This window comes from Chiloscyllium plagiosum, chromosome 43 (assembly GCF_004010195.1).
Source record: "Chiloscyllium plagiosum isolate BGI_BamShark_2017 chromosome 43, ASM401019v2, whole genome shotgun sequence".
Lineage (NCBI taxonomy): Eukaryota > Metazoa > Chordata > Chondrichthyes > Orectolobiformes > Hemiscylliidae > Chiloscyllium > Chiloscyllium plagiosum.
The window spans coordinates 4,975,964-4,996,943 of record NC_057752.1 but is presented as its reverse complement, the minus strand read 5'-3'; the positions used below and the strand labels follow the sequence as shown (position 1 = coordinate 4,996,943).

Below are 20,980 nucleotides of genomic sequence, written 5' to 3'. Positions count from 1 at the left end.
TTTCTTGGGGTTTAGAAAGTAAATAAGTGTTTTGATTGAAGTTTTCAAGACATCAAAGAGAACAGATAGAGTAGCCGATTTAGCCTTTTGCTTGACACTCACCATACAGAGATTCTCTGCTAGCGGCATCATTATTGATGATTGCAGATGCCACCCACACAATCCCCAGTACCAGGAGGGTCAGAAGAAAGAGGACAACAAATGTTTCATAAACTCGAGCCATTATTCCCTGTGGAAAAGACAATACCATCTCTCAGACTGGGTTCCTATTTATTAAGAATGACAATTAACATATTTGAGTTGAAAATCCAGCTCAGATAAATGAGATGTTAAACCCAGCTATTTTAATGTCAGTAGCTTGTACTACCAGTGTCAGTCAATGCAGAGAGTTGTTTAACTGACCCAGTCACCCAAAGGGAGAAACCAAACTCAGACTGGATGACTGCTTTGTGTAACACCTCCAATCTGTGTGTAAGCAGGACCCCGCCCTTGCCATAGCCAGTCATTTTAACCCAGCATCCTGCTCGCATGTCACATGTGTCTGTCCTTGGCATACCGCAGTGTTCCAGTGAATCACAGCGCAAACTGGAGGAACAACATCTCATCTTTAGATGAGGCACTTTACAGCCTTCTGGACTTAATATTAACTCAACACCTTCAAATTGTGAAGCCGCTCCCATTCCTCCCCTCTCTTTTAGCTTTACTTGTTCCATTCTCTGTCACCATGTCCACTCTCCCCTTCCCCCACCCGTGGGATTACCTGTTCCTCCCAGTCTGCCAGTTAGACACACCATTGTTCTGCCATTCTCACAGTACCACCACTTAATCTGAACATTGAGCATCCTTTCTCCCCTAATACTCCACACCCCACCAACCCCACAGCCCTCCCAAACTATTACATAAATGCTGCCCCTCCACACTTCATGTCAGCCCTGAAGAAGAGTCATCCCAACTCGAAACATGAGCTTGTTCTCTCTCCGTCAATGCTGCCTGACCCGCTGTGATCTCCATAGGACATGCCATAAATCAATCAATCAATCAATCAATCAATCAGCCAATTCCAGGATTAGTTTAAAAATCGCTGAAATTTGCCAAAGTAGCTCTCAAATAACAAAAACAGGTTACATGCAGAGAGATTAGTTTATTGAATCTTCACTATCAATGGATTCAAGGCCTGACAAAAAAAAAACTATCAACCACACATGATGGTTAAACCACACTGTCAAATCAAGCTAGACCAAAGCACCCATCTGGTCATAGAGTCATAGAGATGTACAGCATGGAACTCTCCTCAAACTCTTCACATTTCCAGAATGAAAGATAATCCCCTAGCCCTTTTAAAAACTCCCTTAGTTTACACTTTAGCAACACGAGGAATTATTAATGTGTCATTAAGATTGAACTTCTGCCTCTTTGCTGCTTCCGCCCAGCACACAAAGACAAACATACATTCACTGCCTCCCCACAACCCCTCAATCGTTCAACCCATGTTCTGCACTTCCTAAATTCTGTCCTGCCATTGAGTACAGGACTACACTTCAGTCAAGTTTGGAGGGGAAGACATAGCCAGTCTTCCAGCTGGTTTGGTATATTCAACATTCTTGTAGATATTGCAATACAGCAATCAACCCTTCTCATCCTATTTTCCAGTAATGGTTTTAAATCCAATTACATTCACTCATTTACCACTGCTCTTTCAGTCTTTCTGCAACACCACAATATCCCTTCTTACCTTTTTTGAGCCAGCAAATCCCTCAGATTCAGTGAAGAAATACGCAAAAGGCATCAGGAACACCAGAGAGATGTTGGAGAAGAGAAAAACAAGATTCCATAGGCCTGCAGGGAGAGACACAGGACACTTACATTCTCTGGAGATTTCTGTTAACACCTGCTGTACAATTATTGGGTTCTGCAACTAGTGCTGATGCTAGATAATCAAGGAAGCTTAATTATCTGAAACCTCCATCAGAACAGTCATTGAGTTGCAATTGGGAACACTGACTCTATTAGAAGATAAAAGAAAATAACTTTAAGGAAATAAGTCTGTGCAATTGGAGACTTCGAAATGGGAACTTGAAAGGGTTCAGAAAAGATTTACAAGGATGTTTGAGGCTGAATAGGCTGGGGCTGTATTCCCTGACGTGTCGGAGGCTGAGGGGTGACTTCATAGAGATTTATAAAATCATGAGGGACATGGATAGGATAAATAGACAAGGTCTTTTCCCCAGGGTGGAGGAGTCCAAAGCTAGGGCATAGGTTTAAGATGAGATGGAAAAGATTTAAAAGGGACCTAAGGGGCAACATTTTCACACAGATGGTGGTGCATGTATGGAATGAGCTGCCAGAGGAAGTGGTGGAGGCTGGTATAATAACAGCATTTCAAAGGCATTTGGACAGGTATATGAATAGGAAGGGTTTGGAGGGACATGGGCCAATTGATGGCAAATGGGGAGATTAGGTTAGGCTATTTGGTCGGCATAGATGAGTTGGACCGAAGGGTATTTCCACGCTGTACATCTCTATGACCTAATGGAAAATTTCAAAGGCTTTTAAAATGGAATTGAATCTCAGATCCAATGCCAGCTCTGACTGAATGTATCTCTACAGGTTTCAGTATAATCAGCTAAACATTCAGTCTACCAACACAATGTCTTCCCAAATCAATTAAAAATCACACTGACTTGGTTAGCTAAATTGATGACTTGACCAGTCAAACAATCCCCTGTCAGATTTCCAAATATTTGTTTTTAATAACTAAAACAAAAAAACCCAACTGCAAAATAAGCTTTTTCCCTAATTCCCCAGTGATTCTTCTCCCAGATTGCTTGCACCAGTCTCTGGGAATTAATCTTTTGATACCTGGTACTCCTAAGACAATCCTGCAGGTTTTACGCCCCTAATTATAGCCAGCATTTTAGATACCATATTTGATGCCTATACTACAGAATGAGAAAATGCTCATTGTTGAATAACAAAAGAAATTGTGATGGAGAAGGAAATAAAAATCCAGAGTCAGGATTTGAGATACAGAACAGGCCGAGCATTGTGAGAACATGGCCACCCTTCCTCAAAACTGTAGCTGCTTGTGGTTATTCCCTTTCACCACCAGATGGCAACTTTAGCTCATTCCCATAGGCTCTGACTCACTCTTAAGAAGCACAGAAAAATCAGTACTATAATTTTGAAAAGAAAGTGAGGGCTGCAGATGCTGGAGATCAGAGCTGAAAATGTGTTGCTGGAAAAGCGCAGCAGTTCAGGCAGCATCCAAGGAACAGGAGAATCGACGTTTCGGGCATAAGCCTTTCCTGAAGAAGGGCTTATGCCCGAAACGTCAATTCTCCTGTTCCATGGATGCTGCCTGAACTGCTGCGCTTTTCCAGCAACACATTTTCAGCTATAATTTTGAAAAAGCTAACAACCCACATTTATTATTTTAGCTGCATTAGTGATTCAAATTGGAGTTCAAGCCGATACCAGGTAAACAAGAATATAGCTCTTTTCTTGATGCCCTATAGTAACGAACATAATAAAACTCAGCAGTGTTTTATAAAACTCAATTCTTTACCTGAAAATGGACAATGTTGTTATTTAAGCTCTCATTTACTCACCATGAATAAGTGAACCATTCAACCACTGCATATAATAGTTTTCCGGCAATGAAAGCAAGACCTCGTTGCTAATAATTGAAAACGGAAGAAGGAAGACAGCCCCAGCAGATACTGCGAGGGTGAACGTACACATCCATAACCTATTTACAAAAAGATTAAAATTACTCATGAGTGTCCTGTTATTTTAAATAAAAAGGTCAAATTTATGTCATTACAACATATCAACATCTTCCAATTAGCACATGGCTCAGATGTAGCACACAGATAGGAGGGCGAACTTGGTCCTTTATTGCTTAAGGCAGCTGACCATAGCACCTCCATTCTCTTGCCTTCAGCTGCACCTCGATCAATATGAATAGTACTGCACAGACAGCCACCAAAAATCCCTGTGTTCTGAATCTACCAACAGGTTAATCACACATGCATTGGGACAACAGATGGTGGGAGGTGGCTCTGTGCTTTTAAAGCAGCATCTTTCCATAAATAGTAAGTGTGGGAGAGGGGAAGCATAGGGGTGGGTGAGGAGGAGAGAGAGAGAAGAGTATAATATTTCAGTAAATAATGCCTCTTGACTAGATTTTTAAAACAAGCTTCCTCAGCACTTCAAACAATGTAGATAATCCTCTGAACACCATGGTAGCAGACAGAGACAATGATCCAGTTCAAGGTACACAAACTCTAATGACATTCACACAGAAATACATACAAAACAAGTGGCTACATTGCAAACATTGAAATTTTCAAACTGCTTAATAGCCAAAAAGATGTGAAAGATGCTTTATTAATGTAAGTTCTTTATCTCTCCTCCCCTTATTCAAAATATTTAATGACTATTTGTATGGGAAGTCCAACATTCCCCGCTGTTCAGTAAAAGAAGAACTAGTTCCACTTCAGTGCTTGCCTCTGCAACCAACTGAGCCCACATGGACTCCAGACGACATTCAAACCAGCACAGTTTGGATCTGAACAGGACAACCAGTACAGACTACAAATTCAAAACCACCAGCAATGGTTCTCCTTCAGGATCCTCCGCTCCACGCTCACAGCTATGCGCCGCCACCTAACCTCTCTACAGTCAGCTATGCCTCAACTGAGGGCCACACTCTCTCAGAACTGCAACCCCCTCTGTACTATATCCTAAGAAGAATTCATTCCTGATGAAGGGCTTTTGCCCGAAATGTCGATTCTCCTGCTCCTCGGATGCTGCCTGACCTGCTGTGCTTTTCCAGCACCACTCTAATCTTGATTCCACTTCTAGGCAATTGACAGTAATTATCTTATATTTAATAAACTCAAAGACTTTCACCATTTATTGCATCTCAAATGGAGAAATTTTGAAACCAAGATAATTAGCTTATAATCAAGGCTGTTATGTCAGCCAAAAGTAGGGGAAAAAAAAAATCAATAACGTTCCAAAATATCGTCTAGGGCTTTGGCCAATTTTTATTCATTCTTTGAGTATGGACATCTTTGACAGGACAGACACTTAATGCCTGCTTTTTTATTATGCTAAGAAGGAAGTGATAGACTTTCTTGATCTGTTGCAGCTGTTTAATACAATGGAATGGCTTGTTAGGTCACCTTAAAAGGTTAGTCAGGCATCAGAAAATAGCACAGCATCATAACAGGCCATTTAGCCCAGCAAACCTGCATGTTGACGGGGTTTGGAATTACCTCTAGGCCCAGACCAAACAAGGATAAAAACAGAAGGTGAGGGAGAAACTCAGGATTCTGATGATGTTTCAAATCCATTGACTGTGTTTTTCTCTCTCTACAGATCCTGCCAGACCTGATGAATTTCTCCAGCACTTTGTTTTTATTTCAGATTTCAACAAGCACAATTCTTGGTTTTTATCTAAGAAAAGACTGGTTTCCAAATAAAATGAACACTGACAAGCCAGTTTCCCACACCCCCCCACAAAAAAAAACTCCAACAACTTCATGGCCAATTCTGCTGATATCATATTTTTATTTCCAGATCCTTTTTTAAAAAAGTGCATTCATATTCTTGAATTGCTAGAGTGGGATCTGAATTCTCATCCTCTAGATTACTAGTGGCACAACCAGTATATTGTACAATAGGGTGGCATAAATATTTATTATGTTCTTAAAAATAATTCAGACAAAAGAAAAAGGTGGCCAAATAGCTGGATGGCTGTCTGAATTGAGACATACGTGTCTGTCCAAAGGGCAGGACTGAGCCGGCAATAATTTCCTAATTTTACCATCACATACAAAGTCCAAATGATTAGTGCCTTTGGAGACGTCAGTTCGATTGGGACTAAAGTACAACACAGAGCCATTATTATAAATTTGTGGTATAAGGCAGTAGTTCCCATAATTCCTCCTTTCGGCTGGTTTATAGCATGGCTGGTTTTAATGGAAGAAGATGAAAATAGAAGATTGAGTTTAGTATATCAAGAAGTTAAACTTACGTGATACGATTGACTGTTGCATCTTCATTATTGTCTAGAGAAGATAGATAATTTCATATTATATAAGTTAGAATCACTGCTTTATTTTTACAACAAGGATTTATTTCCTTATTAATATACAATTTCCTGATGGTAGAAAAATATATACAACAATGGATTTGTAGGGTTGAACTAGGAAGATGGTCTGTAACACCTTTGAGCCTAATCAAGCCGTCAGAGTCTTGACACTACACAGATTTCAAAAGCTTCACTTCCAGATTTCAACTGTTAGTCAGAGAAACACATCTTGGTTCAAGTCTTAAATTAAGGACTATAAAGGATAGGTAACATTTAATATATTCCAGATTTCCTTCCACAGTCTTAAGAACACAAAGGCTGAATCAAGAAAAGGCCATTTGATGTCAAGCTCACATCATCCAGAGCCTATGCATAATTATTCGGAGATGGTGAGGACTGTGGATGCTGGAGAGTCAGAGTTGATAAAGTGTGGTGCTGGAAAAGCACAGGAGGTCGGACTGCATCAGAGTAGCAAAAGAGTCAATGTTAATGGTATAAACCCTTCTCCTGAAGAAAGGTGATGCCCGTAACGTTGACTCTCGTGCTCCTCAGATGCTGCCTGACCTGCTGTGCTTTTCCAGCACCACACTTTATCAACAATGTATGATCATTACATCATAGCTACCTCTTCTCATGGGAGCAACTAAATTCCTTTCCTTAAATAAAACAAGCATTTATGTCTCCATCACCTTCAAACCCCATTCTCAACAAACAGCAATTCAGTTCTGTTTGGAAGCTTTATTTGATCTCAAACCAACCTAGTGTCCTTACCACATGTCCACTGGTTGTAGGTTTGCTTGCTGAGCTGGAAGGTTCGTTTTCAGACATTTCATCACCATACTAGGTAACATGAAGTCGCTTTATCCGGAGGCTCACTGAAGATGTTACCGAGTATGGTGATGAAATGTCTGAAAATGAACCTTCCAGCTCAGCGAGCAAACCTACATCCAGAACCTCAAACTGAGATACAAATCTTCTCAAAACTCACTAACATATTCACTGTCCTGTGAAAAGAGGGATCTTCCTCCATCCCTCCAAGCCCACTTTACAGCTCTCCAGTCTTAATAATGACTTCACCAGACCAAAGAAAAGCTCACAGCACCAAGAAAGCTCAACAGCACAGTGTCCCTCCACCCAAAAGACTGCAGCAGTTGCAGGCAGCAGCTCACCACCACCTTCTCCAGAGCATTTAATGATGGGCAGAAAAAGCTGGCTTAGCCAGCAACACCCACATCCCAGAAACAATTTTTTTTTAAAAAGTATTTTAAAAAAAATGACAGGTCCTTTTTCTTTACATTTACATACAGGAGGAACATACACTATTTTGAAGGTAACTCTCAAATAGGGATCCTCATGCTCGGGTGGCAGGCTACATAGTTGGGATTGCCATTTTTCTTTGGTTAATATAACTAGATTCTGCGTCGCTTTGCCACCTTTTGTTAATGTTTCTGGTCTGCCTCAACCACACATCTCAAAAACAAAAAAAAAGCCAAAAAAAAATCTTTAAAGTCAGATCTGAAAGTAAAAGGCTAACTTATGGACAGTATTTTGTTCTATTGGTCTTTTTACAGAAGGGCCAATTCTCACCACCTGTATGTCTGGACTTCACTTCACCCCACCAATTAATAGCCATGCCTTCAGGAGGTCTATACCCCAAGCTCTGGGCTCTCAGATGAAAAACCTCTGCTTCCCCCCTTTCAAATTTCATTGGCAAGTTTTTAAGCAACCCATTTCTTATCTCCTTCTAAAGATGGCCATAATTTTCTCAGATTACATCAACGTGATGCATTTTTCATGTTTCCCAACACAACTCTGGCCCAAAATCAATCAAAATCTGCTGGGTAATTTGATTTCACCCAAAACTCACTGAAGAGCATTTCAGCAACGGCTCTAAGATATTTGTGGCTACGGAAATGTGCCAACATACACTCTTCATTAATAGAGGAACAACATGTCCAGAATGTTGACAAGATGCTAAGGAAGTTTAAGCCACACGTAGATGTCATTGCCTGTCCAATGGTACTTGACCCTATCAAATAACATGCAGGCTTGGCACCACTAGGTACCATATGAATAACTGAAACAACATGAAGAAGTGAACAAAAATAGCCCCTGCAGCTGTTGGTTGTATTGTCTATGCAACGATGAATTGCCTGCTTTCTCTCTATGTCCTGAAATATGAAGTCATCATAATTTGGAGAATACTACACGAAACAGCAGCAAAAGCTTTAGAAGAACACAAGTGAATTAGACTAGCTAAACCGTCGCCTGCAAGGAATTAGTTGATCTCAACAAGGGAGGAAGTAGGACCTCTATAACCAACAATGCTGCCTCTGGGGGAAAATAGTCATCTGTGAAGGACAACTCCGATCTCAACACAGGAGGCACTAAAAACATAATTCTACGTAAAATAAACAGTCTCATTAAAATGCTCAGTACTGCAGGATTCTGTCAACAATTGGACAAATGAAGCAGCTGATGTAGTTAAAGATGTACAAGATGATCAACAAGGTGTGTTTAATTCCCAATCTATGCTAAGAATAACCCTTGGTACCGCTGGGATATGACATGTGGCCTTGTAGGTCAACAGAAAGAAAACTGTTACATATCAACAATACCTCAGGAATTCTTTTTAATTCATTCATGGGGTGTGGGGTTTGCTGATTAGACCTGCATTCATTGCCCATCCCTAATGCCCTTGAGGAAGTGGGGGTGACTGCCTTCTTGAGTCACTATAGTCTATGTGCTGCGAGTTGACCCACAACCCCATTAGGGAGAAAATTCCAGGATTGTGACCCAATGACACTGAAGGAATGGCAATATATTTCCAAGTCATGATAGTGAGTGGCTTGGAGGGGAACTTGTAGGTGGTGGTGTTCCCCTGTATCTGCTGTTCTTTGCCCTTCCAGATGGTAAAGGTTTTGGTTTTGGAAGGTGTTGTCGCAGGAGCCTTGGCACCTTTCTGCAGTGCACAGTGTAGATGGTACACACTGCTGCACTGATGGAGGAGGGAGTGAATGTTTGTGGATGCAATGCCAATCAAGTAGGCTGCTTTGTCCTGGATGGTGCCAAGCTTCTATGTGTTGACGGAGCTACATAAGTAGGGAGTATTCTATCGCTGTCTCGACTTGTGCCTTGGAGATGGTGGACAGGTTCTGGGGGAGTCAGAAGCTTCTCCCTGCTCTTGTAGCCACTGCATTTATTGGTCTAATCCAGTTTGGTTTCAAGTCAATGGTGACCTCAGCATCTTGATAGTGGAAATTCAGTGATGGTAATACCATTAAATTGCAGGGGCAGTGGGTTTATTGGTGGTGGTCATTGCCTGGCACTTGTATCGTGCAAATGTTACTTGCCACTTTTCAGCTCAAGCCTGGATATCATCCAGGTCTTGCTGCATTTGAACATGGACCGCTTCAGTACCTGAGGTGTCATGAGGTGCTGAACACAGTTTGCCAATGACAACACATTCCCATATCTGACCTTGTGAGGGAGGGAAGGTCATCGATGAAGCAGCTGAAGGTGGTTGGGCCGAGGAAACTACCCTGAGGAACTCCTGTGGATATATCCTGGATCTGAGATGACTGACCTCCAACAATCACAACCATCTTTCCATGTACCAGATATGACACCGATCAGAAGACAGTCCCAGACCCCAACTCCCAATGATTCCTGTTTTGCTAGGTCTCTTTGATGCCACACTCGGTCAAATGCCACCTTGATGTCAAGGGCTGACACTCGCTTCTAACCTCTGGAATTCAGCTCTTTTGTCCATGTTTGAACAAGGTTTCTGACCTCATGACAGCCTAACTGGCCCTGGCAGAACCCAAAAGGAGTTCTTTCTGTGTTTAAGGAATTCACTTACAATTGCCTTCTTGGCTTGGGGTGATGAACAGCCCAAGGTAAGGCCCTGTGGAACCTCGTACTGAATGAATCACAACATAACTAGAAAGAAATTGGGGGTGGGAGAGACTTGAAGAGGTGGGATTGTATTGGACAGGAATGTTACCACTTCAGAATGGTGTAAACATTGGAATAACCAACTTTTTGCTAACTGATGTTTTAACCACTTGTCATGCTCCAGATCAAACTCCCCATGCTTGAAACAAACTGTACGATTCTGATCTGTTGCTGTGGGAAATTTCTCAACACAAGCATTTCTTTAATTCATCGCTTCCAATAGACGGGAGGTGAAAACATGGAGATTTGAGCACTAGAGAAATTAGTGTTCAATGTCTTTCAATTTTTCCACACAAACTCTAGCTCAGCTGACAGGCTGAATGATAATAAACTTACAGTAAATTAATTAAACAGCCTTCGAAACAAACCCAATCATGGAAACATGCCCTGTGAATGAAAACAAGTCTCAACATTTAATATAAACCTGATGGAACAAATCCTCTTCTCCCTCCCCACTACTTCCCCTGAGGACAAGGTTCTGCCTTGGGAGAGCTGTCTTGACGTTTCAAATTGATGACAGCATTGCTGAGAGTGACAAAGGCAACTGGACATCAATTGATGGCAAGGCATTTGTTTTAAAAGACACATTACGCTGCAGGCAAGAGAGTCTACGTCACTCAGCTTTCATGATGCAAGGAAGTACTGGACTCTTTAAAATTCAGAATTGCACCCAGTTAATAGTTTGCATTTTTTAAAAATTAAGTCAAACTTGAGCTACGACAAAGGGTGGTGCTGAGTGAAGGTTACGTTTTAGAGGCTGGAGGCAGAATAGCAAAGCTTTTTGGATATATATCTTTTAAATGGGTTAGTCATTCTCCAGGAGCATATGGAAGTGAAAACTTTCTTTTTTTTCTAAAATGGTGTTACTATCAAGTTCTGACAAATTCCTTATTGCAGTCTACTTCATCAGCAGCCTGCAGAAATCTCAACAATGGATGGCCAAGCTGTTATTTATCAATTATTATAAATATATGGGATAGTTCAAGCTCACGTATTTCAGATAGGACTCATCTTTTCTGAAGATCATTAAAACACTAAATTAAAAAATAAATGCTGGAGAAACTCAGCAGGTATGGCAGCATCTGTGGAGACAGAAACACAGTTAACATCTCAAGTTGAATAAAGGGTCATTGGACTTGAATCATTAACTCTGCTTTTCTCTTCATAGATGTTGCCAGACCTGCTGAGTTGCACCAGCACTTTGTTTTTGTTATAAATTTCCAACATCTGCATTAATTGTAAAATGCTTTTGTTTTTAAAAATAGTTGTATTTGGATGATCATGCCATAAGGGGTTTTAAATCTCTTCTACATTGAAGCAATCAATGAAATGCAGTAGCTGCAATTCAAACATATGCAATCCTTCAATATTTCAGCAATCTAGTCAGTCAACTTGGTTAACAAAGGGGCGCCTCTCATTTCACCACTCAGCACACTTGGAACAGAATACTTACTAATTTTGAAACCAGAAATGGAACCCGCATACATAAGCAGTCACTCATCAGGATTTTCAGGCTGACAGCCACCACCCTTTCACATATATGTTACCCAACAACTTGCATTTGTATCACACCTCTGACATAGGAACAATGTCATCAGTCCCCATGTAAGTAGGGGGAAAGAAAATTACTAGTTTAGGATACCTTGGTTAACGGCCTTCCAAGATCAAGATGCTGACATCTGAAAGTAAGTATCACATTAAACCTACCACTAGGCTTTGTAAAGAGTTACAGTAAACATTGCAAATGCCAAGATACAGTGGATCCATGCTGTATTTATCTACAACAGCACATTGATACACATGTAATGTCCCACCAATGACCAACACTGGAAGTATCCACAGTCTTAAATCAGAACTAATAATTCATGTCACCCAAAGCCTTAAAACAAATCACCTGAGACAAAGTCAGAATAAGTTATTTCAGAACTTGTCAGAAAAAAAGGTTTTTAAAAAAAGTCACCTGCTGCAAAGTCTGCATTCTTCTTAAATCGAGTGATTACCAGATAGGAGAGAATATACAAAGCAGTGAACAGTAGTGCACAGATCTGTGGAGAAAGAACAAGAGAAAAAAACAGTTAAGAGTTAAAACAATTAGATCAGACAATAGAAATGCCACTCAAAATATTCAAATTCACCTTCTCCAATCATCACTTGCTGAAAGTTAGGCATGTAAAGTGAAACCTAGCTCTCATTTGGAAAGCGGAATTGAAAAAATTTATGGTTGGTTCCTTTGATGGCACAATCAGCTGTGCAACACCAGAGTTCTCTCTCTTGAAACAATTATCCTACTTCCTGGCAGGGCAGTATGAGAGAGATCAGCTGCAGTACCTTCCTCCATTATGGGGACCTACACTTGGATGAAGTACCAGAGACTGGCACACCTGCCATCAGGAAGAAGTGGAGAAACAAGATCAGGGAAAACACCAAAAAGAACTCCAACAAAAACTCAGAAAACAGCACCTTTCTCTTTCGTGCATCCATTTACTGAATAAATCTGGTCTTAAATGCTATACTTCAATTGGGAGGAATAAACAGGACTAAAACACTCAAAATGTTTTGTGTTCAGACCAGGTGATTCTAAAATTATTAACAGGAGGATTTTTTTTTTAGAAAACAATGCACAAGACACCTTTCAATCACTCTGCACTTTTTTCATTGTTCTTCCTCAGGATGCAAGTATATTTGAAGAATACAGAGCTGCTTTCCTTCTCTTGCACTGTTCCATGGAATCTATATGCAATCCCAACAACTGATCCCAGACCACAACATTTTAAAGTCTCACTATTATGTATTAAATCTATTACATGAGAAATAGATTTTTGTTGGTATATTAATGGATATGGAACCATGGTAAATCAACTATGATCTGATTGAAATGGCAGAACAGGCTCAAGAGGTCAGAATGGCCTATTCCTGTTCCTTGTATTATACAAGAGGTAATTTTTTAAATTGCTTGCAATCTCTTTTTTGAAAGCTCCCGGTTTCCAAACAGTGAACTATAAAACTGAGGCAAGTGTAAATTGGTCTGCATGAACTAAAATGGTTAATAATATGATCAATGATTTAAACTGGTCCAGACCCAAAAATGATACAACCAATAATTTGAGAAAAACAACTAATTCCTGCTGATAAACTGGTTCCATTCTTATGATTGTTAAAGCTGCACAAACATGACCATTCACATATCTGCTCAGCAGTGACAGAGTCTGCTCTACTGTTCCTGATAGGAACCAAGCACATACAGGGTACTATGACTGTTCCCACCATGAACAAGGGGAGTGGGCTAGGAAATCAGGAAGAAAGATCACAGCTGAGAAATCACTGCACACCCCCACCCTCCCAAAGGAGTCAACTGCAATCAGATGATGTAGATAATACAACAAAATAAAAGGTGAATGGAAAAAAGGGATAACAAATAACAAAATAAAAGAAATAGAAGGAATACGCCATGTGGCCTGTCAAGCCACTATTCAATAGCGGAGGATTCATTAGTTCCACTGTTAGCCATGGCTCACAATGCTGGCTATGAGCATTACCCAGATCTGGGGCAAACTACCAAAGGGCAGCATGATCACATCTGTGGTTTTCAGTTACCCTGCTTGGAAGCAGTACCCTTGTGCAAAAACCAATACATTCAAGAGGTGAAGAAGAATTTCTCTCATTCAAATCAAAACAAGGGTCAGATCATTTTAGGGGATGCAGATCCCAAATGGTCTTTTATGCAAAAATATTCCTGTAAAAGTTCAAAAACACACAACCAAACAACAAACATGTTAAACTGGTGAGTTATTTTTGTAAAATTTTGTAAAAGATTCACATAAAATTCTTAATTGATTCTAAGTTAAACAGTGACCCTTAAGGCTTACAAGCAGCCCCAGACATCAGTGTTTCCAGATGTGGAAATAAACGGTTCAACTCATTACGTCAACTTTACATTGGGGAGGGGACAGAGTGAATAAGGGAATAGCAAGAGGAAAGAGTAAACTAGAAAACAAAAGCAAAATACTGCAGTGGCTGGAGAGCTGAAAAACAAACAAACAAAGTGCCAGAGAAATTTACATGAAGAGAAAACGGAATTAATGTTTAAAGTCCCATGACTCCTCTTCGGTTCTGAAACTAGACTGGAAACATTAACTTTGTTTCTCTCTCGACACCTGTTGAGTTTCTCCAGCCCTGCTGTTACCTGTAGTAAATAGAAAGCCTAGCCAATTAGAACATGGCATGGACTTCTGCACTGCCAAATGTGTGGAACCCAATCCTAAACCATATTTCAACAACAAGCATATCCTTGTATCGTGTATACAGATTAAATGAGCAATTCCTTAGCTTGGGCAAAGATACAAACAAAAAAGACACAGTGCATTAGTTTAATGCAGGATCCAAGAATAGACAAGTTTGCACAGGTCTCAAGTGACAGCTACAAGCCACAAATGTATTTTTGTGTCAATAGAGACTGGCACATGTATAACCTATATTCCAGGCATTCACACATGACATGGAGATTTTCTACCAGACACATTGCTTTTTAGATTTATTGCCATCAGGAAATGCTTGGCCAAAAACCAAAACAAAACACATTATGAAATTCTTGTAGATGGTATACACAAAACAACCAAAAGTTAAAACAGGTTTGGTGGATTTTAAACATGAACTCCAATTGTTCTCCATTAATTTCTTTTTCAGTTATGCACCATTTCAGCTGAAAATTTACTTGGGGCTGGAGGAGGAAAGAAAACATGATGGCTTTGTATCAGGATGCGAAAAGTCATTGCTGATTTTATTTTACACATGCATTCCATTTGTCTGGCATCCATCCATCTCCAGAAGATGTCAGGCACAGAGTAAACAAAACCATTTTGGATGGCGCGTCTTCATTTGGTACACTCTTACTGACAGCTGAAGAAACCAACCCGAGTGGCAGAACCTGCTACAAAAATCATTGTGGATTGTTTTCGGTGTTGGTGTCTGTTGCCAAGCAGCTCTTGCCACTGATACAATTTAGCCCAAAAAGTGTCACCATTCTTCCTGTTGTCAGCTAGCAACCATGGAATAATTGCTGTTAGAGAGTCTTCATGTCACAATTTTAAGTACACTTGGGGATCCTACTGGTCACCAGGTTCCGGTTACGTCATCATGTGGAAAGTCGTTGGTTACACGACCATTTTCATCCTGTGCACATAGACAAGACTGAGCCAAAGCTACCTCTATCTGGTGAGTATCCAGGAGGACTGCTGCATTTGTGATTTTGTCCTGCCAGGAGACCCCCTTAACATGCAGCAATAACAATAGAAATTATGGAGCTTTTTTCTCCCCCCCCTTTAGACTTGTATACCTTCCAAGTTTCACAGCCATACAAGGTGCCGAGACCACAGGCTTTGCAAACTGTTGACTCAGCCTTCATATATGCACACGTAATATTTTTGGCCAAGAGAGCAATAACCTGCTCTGCAAAGTCTACCAAAGTAATTCAAACCAAAAAAAAAACTCAAAAATTACTCAGCCCTCCTACTGCAAGGAAACACTTAGCTTCAATACACAACTTCTCCAACTGTATTGTTAAAATCAGTGGGTTGGGAAAACTGAAGGCCTGTAACCTTTTGTGTTTCCACTTAAATTTGCCACCGGCATTCTGAAAGTGAAAAGGTTTTAAACATTACACTCCGAACATCAGACAATTTCAAATTTTCAATAATGGAGAGAGAGAGCTTCATAGCCAAACCCAATCCTGTCCTGAGTAAACACCTGCACTGACAGTTCAAATTTACAGCAATCAAGGGCAACAACCGTGGCCAATGTTCTCCTTAGCCTAGAGCAAAGAAAACGAAGGGTGTCAGAATGCAAATTCAGACAGCTCTGGACCCTGGTAAATGGAGCTCAGGTTGACATCCAGCAAGTAGATACATGCATCCAATGGGAGCAGATGCCACTCCAATGTAATGAGGTAGATGGGTTTTTAGTCTTGTTTTCACTCCACATAGGAGAAGGTACTCTACCAAGATAAAAACAATGAGGAAGGCAGTGGGAAACCACCTCAGCTATTAGAGTCATAGAGATGCACAGCAAGGAAACAGACCCTTTGGTCCAACCCGTCCATGCCGACCAGATATCTCAACCCAATCTAGTCCCACCTGCCAGCACCAAGCCCATATCCCTCCAAACCCTTCCTATTCATATACCCATCCAAAAGGCCTCTTCTTTGAGAATAAAGTGACTTAAGAACCTCCTGTGTTTCAAACCTGCCCTAGAAGAACACAAGAGATGGCTGAAGTAATCCAGTATAGTGTATGTGCCGAATGTTGTGGTTTTGTTCGCCGAGCTGGGAATTTGTGTTGCAAACGTTTTGTCCCCTGTCTAGGTGACATCCTCAGTGCTCAGGAGCCTCCTGTGAAGCGCTTCTGTGATGTTTCCTCCTGCATTTATAGTGGTTTGTCTCTGCCGCTTCCGGTTGTCAGTTCCAGCTGTCCGCTGCAGTGGTCGGTATATTGGGTCCAAGTCGATGTGCTTGTTGATTGAATCTGTGGATGAGTGCCATGCCTCTAGGAATTCCCTGGCTGTTCTCTGTTTGGCTTGTTCTATGATAGTAGTGTTGTCCCAGTCGAACTCATGTTGCTCGTCATCTGCGTGTGTGGCTAAGGATAGCTGGTCGTGTCGTTTCGTGGCTAGTTGGTGTTCATGGATGCGGATCGTTAGCTGTCTTCCTGTTTGTCCTATGTAGTGTTTTGTGCAGTCCTTGCATGGGATTTTGTACACTACATTAGTTTTGCTCATGCTGGGTATCTGGTCCTTCGTTCTGGTGAGATGTTGTTGGAGAGTGGCTGTTGGTTTGTGAGCTGTTATGAGTCCTCGTGGTCACAGTAGTCTGGCTGTCAGTTCGGAAATGCTCTTGATGTATGGTAGTGTGGCTAATCCTTTGGGTTGTGGCATGTCCTCGTTCCGTTGTCTTTCCCTTAGGCATCTGTTGATGAAATTGCGCGGGTATCCGTTTTTGGCGAATACATTGTATAGGTGTTCTTCTTCCTCTTTTTGCAGTTCAGGTGTACTATAGTGTGTTGTGGCCCTTTTGAACAGTGTCTTGATGCAACTTCTTTAGTGTGTGTTGGGGTGGTTGCTTTCGTAGTTCAGGACTTGGTCTGTGTGTGTGCGTGCCTTTCCTATATACCTTTGTGGTGAATTCTCCGTTCGGTGTTCTCTGTACCATCACGTCTAGGAATGGGAGTTGGTTGTCCTTTCCTTCCTCTCTAGTGAATCGGATTCCTGTGAGTGTGGAGTTGATGATCCGGTGTGTGTGTTCTGTATTTCTGTGTTTTTAATGATTACAAAAGGTGTCATCCACATATCTGACCCAGAGTTTGGGTTGAATTTGCGGTAAGACTGTTTGTTCTAATCTTTGCATTACCGCTTCTGCTATGAGTCCAGAGATGGGTGAGCCCATGGGTGTGCCGTTGATTTGTTCATATATTTGGTTGTTGAATGTGAAGTGTGTTGTGAGGCACAGGTCCAATAGTTTGAATATGCCGTCTTTGTTGATAGGTTCACCGTCCTGTTGTCTGTTCTGTATGTCCAGCAGGTTGGCTATTGTTTCTCTGGCTCGGGTTTTGTCAATAGAGGTGAACAGTGCCGTTACATCGAAAGAGACCATAGTTTCTTCCTTTTCTGTGTATATTTCTGATGATGTTGAAGAATTCCTGTGTTGACTGTATAGAGTGTCTGGATCCGCTGATCAGGTGTTTCAGTTTCTGCTGTAGTTCTTTAGCCAGTTTGTGTGATGGTGTCCCTGGTAGTGATACTATGGGTCTGAGTGGGATGTCTGGTTTGTGCACTTTAGGTAGTCCATAGAATCTGGGGGTGTTGTTGCTTTCAGGTTTCATACTTTGTAGGTCAGCCCTGGTTATCTGTCCGTTTTTTTGTCGGTTCCTCAGTGTGTTGTTTATCCTATTAGTGAGCTGTGGGGTGGGGTCAAACTCCCTCTTTTGGTAGGTGTTGAAATCTGTAAGTAGTTGTTGCGCTTTTTGGATGTACTCTGCTCTGTCTAGGATGATCGTCATTCTGCCTTTGTCTGCTGGTAGTATGATTATGTTCTTATCGACCACTAGGACTCACAACAGCACACAAACCAACAGCCACTCTCAGACAACAACTCACCAGAACGAAGGACCCGATACCCAGCATGAGCAAAACCAATGTAGTGTACAAAATCCCATGCAAGGACTGCACAAAACACTACATAGGACAAACAGGAAGACAGCTAACGATCCGCATCCATGAACACCAACTAGCCACGAAACGACACGACCAGCTATCCTTAGTAGCCACACACGCAGATGACGAGCAACATGAGTTCGACTGGGACAACACTACTATCATAGAACAAGCCAAACAGAGAACAGCCAGGGAATTCCTAGAGGCATGGCACTCATCCACAGATTCAATCAATAAGCACATCGACCTGGACCCAATATACCGACCACTGCAACGGACAGCTGGAACTGACAACCGGAAGCGGCAGAGACAAACCACTATAAATGCAGGAGGAAACATCACAGAAGCGCTTCACAGGAGGCTCCCAAGCACTGAGGATGTCACCTAGACAGGGACGAAATGTCTGCAACACAAATTCCCAGCTCGGCGAACAGAGCCACAATAACGAGCACCCGAGCTACAAATCTTCTCACAAACTTTGTATGTGCTGAATGTTTAATGGTTAGTCAAATAGTTCACAGAAATATTGAATCAGAGGGTTTGAGCATTTGTCAAAATTCAATTGTCTACTAGGGATCCTAAGCAAATTTAAAAACCTACATGAAATTCCCAAATTTGTTGACAAAAGAATCTTCAAAGATTTTTATTGGACATGAACAGTCCATTTGAAAACTGCAAATGACATTGCACAAAAAGTAAAGTATTGAATTGATATGATTGCATGACTCATTAGAAAGGGAGAACACGTTAAACACTGACATCACTACCAAAGCCAAAAAAAAACCTTGTTAATTTCCTAATCACAATGAAATTGCGCATTATCAGACAAGTATACACAAAGTCACTGCTGCAAATAACAAATCCAACACTGAATTCCATATCTCATAACTGTGGATTGTATTCACAGAAGCCACTTATCTCATTGAATTCTTCCCAACTCTCAAGAATCTACAATGCTGATACATTTGTAGAACGGGATGTAGAGTTAAACCGTCACAATATTGCACAAATCAGTTAACTCCTCCCAACTAAAGATTTTTTAGTGTGGCTTGTGGTCTTGAGAGTACATTACAAGGCCAGTGTAAATCCTCCTCTGCCCAGCACAGCCAAAATAAATTTCCAACACGTTAGAAACATACATTTATATACAAACCAGCTCAGTTTTTTTTTAAAAACTGTTTAAAAGTATATTTTTGTACTTCTGCTACAAGGGAGATATCCCCAGGGTTGATCTAGTTAATTTGCACCACTTGGTTGCACAATATCATTGTTCCAAACTAAACCGATCAGCACCGAAACATAATCGCTCAAAAAAAAACCAGCACTCAGTACTTCATGTTTCGGACAATCCAGCTTCTTCAGTGTTAGCGAGAAAGGACGAGAGGTTAAAGGGACATCTGTACAGGCACTCCCCACTTCCTTCCTCACCTTTCACCAATTTGGCTGTAAATTCTGTCCCTCCTCTTTGATCCACTCCTCAAAACCTAACTTTTTAATTAAACATTTGGTCAACTGTCCCAGTATCACTCTGTGGTTCTGTGTCAAATTCCGTTTGCTAAAAAGTGTTGACAAAATGCCTTGGGACATTTTGCCATCTGAAAGACACTATTCAAATGCTGCTGTTGTGAAGGTATAGTTCCCAGTATTTTGCAGGCTAAGCTCAATTACCAACCAGGGCCTGTCAGAAGTCCCCTTATTCATTTGCAAGTACTGCACACAACTTCACAGTTTTGAACAAAAATCTTAGAAATCATAGCATCTCTCTAACTGCAAGGTACATTTAAAATATACACATTAGCAGAATAGGACAACATGGACGCGTTCCAACAATTCTCTAGTCAGTAAGTTACCAACCATAGGCATGAGTCATCGCAAAATTGGAAGAAGAAAATACCACTGAATTTGTCAAAAACCCAATTGAAGCAGAAAGCTTCACATTTTAAAACTTTGAACCCCAGAGGTACTTCCCTGAATTACAGAAGTGACCACATTTCAAAAGTAATTAACTAGGTACAAAGCACTTTGGGATGTCTAAAGGTCACAAAAGTAGTTATATAACTGTAAATCTATTTTCTCTTCTCTAAACAAAAAAAAAGTGGTTTCATAAAAATTTCCCATCTTTCTTGAACTAGTCAAGTGGCATAAAAGAGCTCATGACTTGATGGCCCAAATGGCTCGAGTGCTGTAAATGTCTCGCTGCTACGATTTGAAGAGCAGGAAACTATCCAATATTCTGTTAACATTTCCCCTGAAAAAAAGTATCATCAAATCATATTAACTTAAGTCATTTATATCGTTGATTGTTGGGGGTCCTTTACTGATTGTGAAAATTGGCTGCTGTGATGATCATAAATGTCAGTCAATACATTTAGTAATTTATTGACTCTGATCTTCTTTGGGATTTCCAGAGGATGTAAAATGCACCATACATTGTAAATTCTTTCTTCAAAGCCTATAAACCTAAAAGTTAAAAAAAAACAGGATCCAGAGCACTTGTTGGAACAGAAAGATAACTACAATTTTGCGTGCTTGAAGTCAAGTGAACATTTTCACACACAGCTGGAAGGATGGGATTGTAAACATCCTCAGCTCTCAGCATCCTGCCCCGCTCTGAAAACATTGCAACTCACTCCATTGGGAGGAACTTAATCAACCCAGAACAGTTTCCTCCTAGCTGGTTGTTGGAAGCAGATTTTACTGCAGACTCTAACCAAAAGCATAAGA

The 20,980-nt window shown here is 40.9% G+C and overlaps 1 protein-coding gene across 1 annotated transcript in view; it reads right to left on the bottom strand.

Moving 5' to 3' along the window:
* lmbr1l (limb development membrane protein 1-like) overlaps positions 1 to 20,980 on the bottom strand; it is a 62,479-nt gene that overhangs the window by 26,953 nt on the left and 14,546 nt on the right. Inside the window, exons 2-6 of the mRNA XM_043681824.1 lie at positions 12,018 to 12,102; positions 6,044 to 6,077; positions 3,609 to 3,748; positions 1,733 to 1,836; positions 103 to 229 (exon numbers count right to left, since the gene is read on the bottom strand). Coding sequence (XP_043537759.1) covers positions 103 to 229; positions 1,733 to 1,836; positions 3,609 to 3,748; positions 6,044 to 6,077; positions 12,018 to 12,102 — 490 coding nt within the window. The remainder of the gene's footprint in view (positions 1 to 102; positions 230 to 1,732; positions 1,837 to 3,608; positions 3,749 to 6,043; positions 6,078 to 12,017; positions 12,103 to 20,980) is intronic.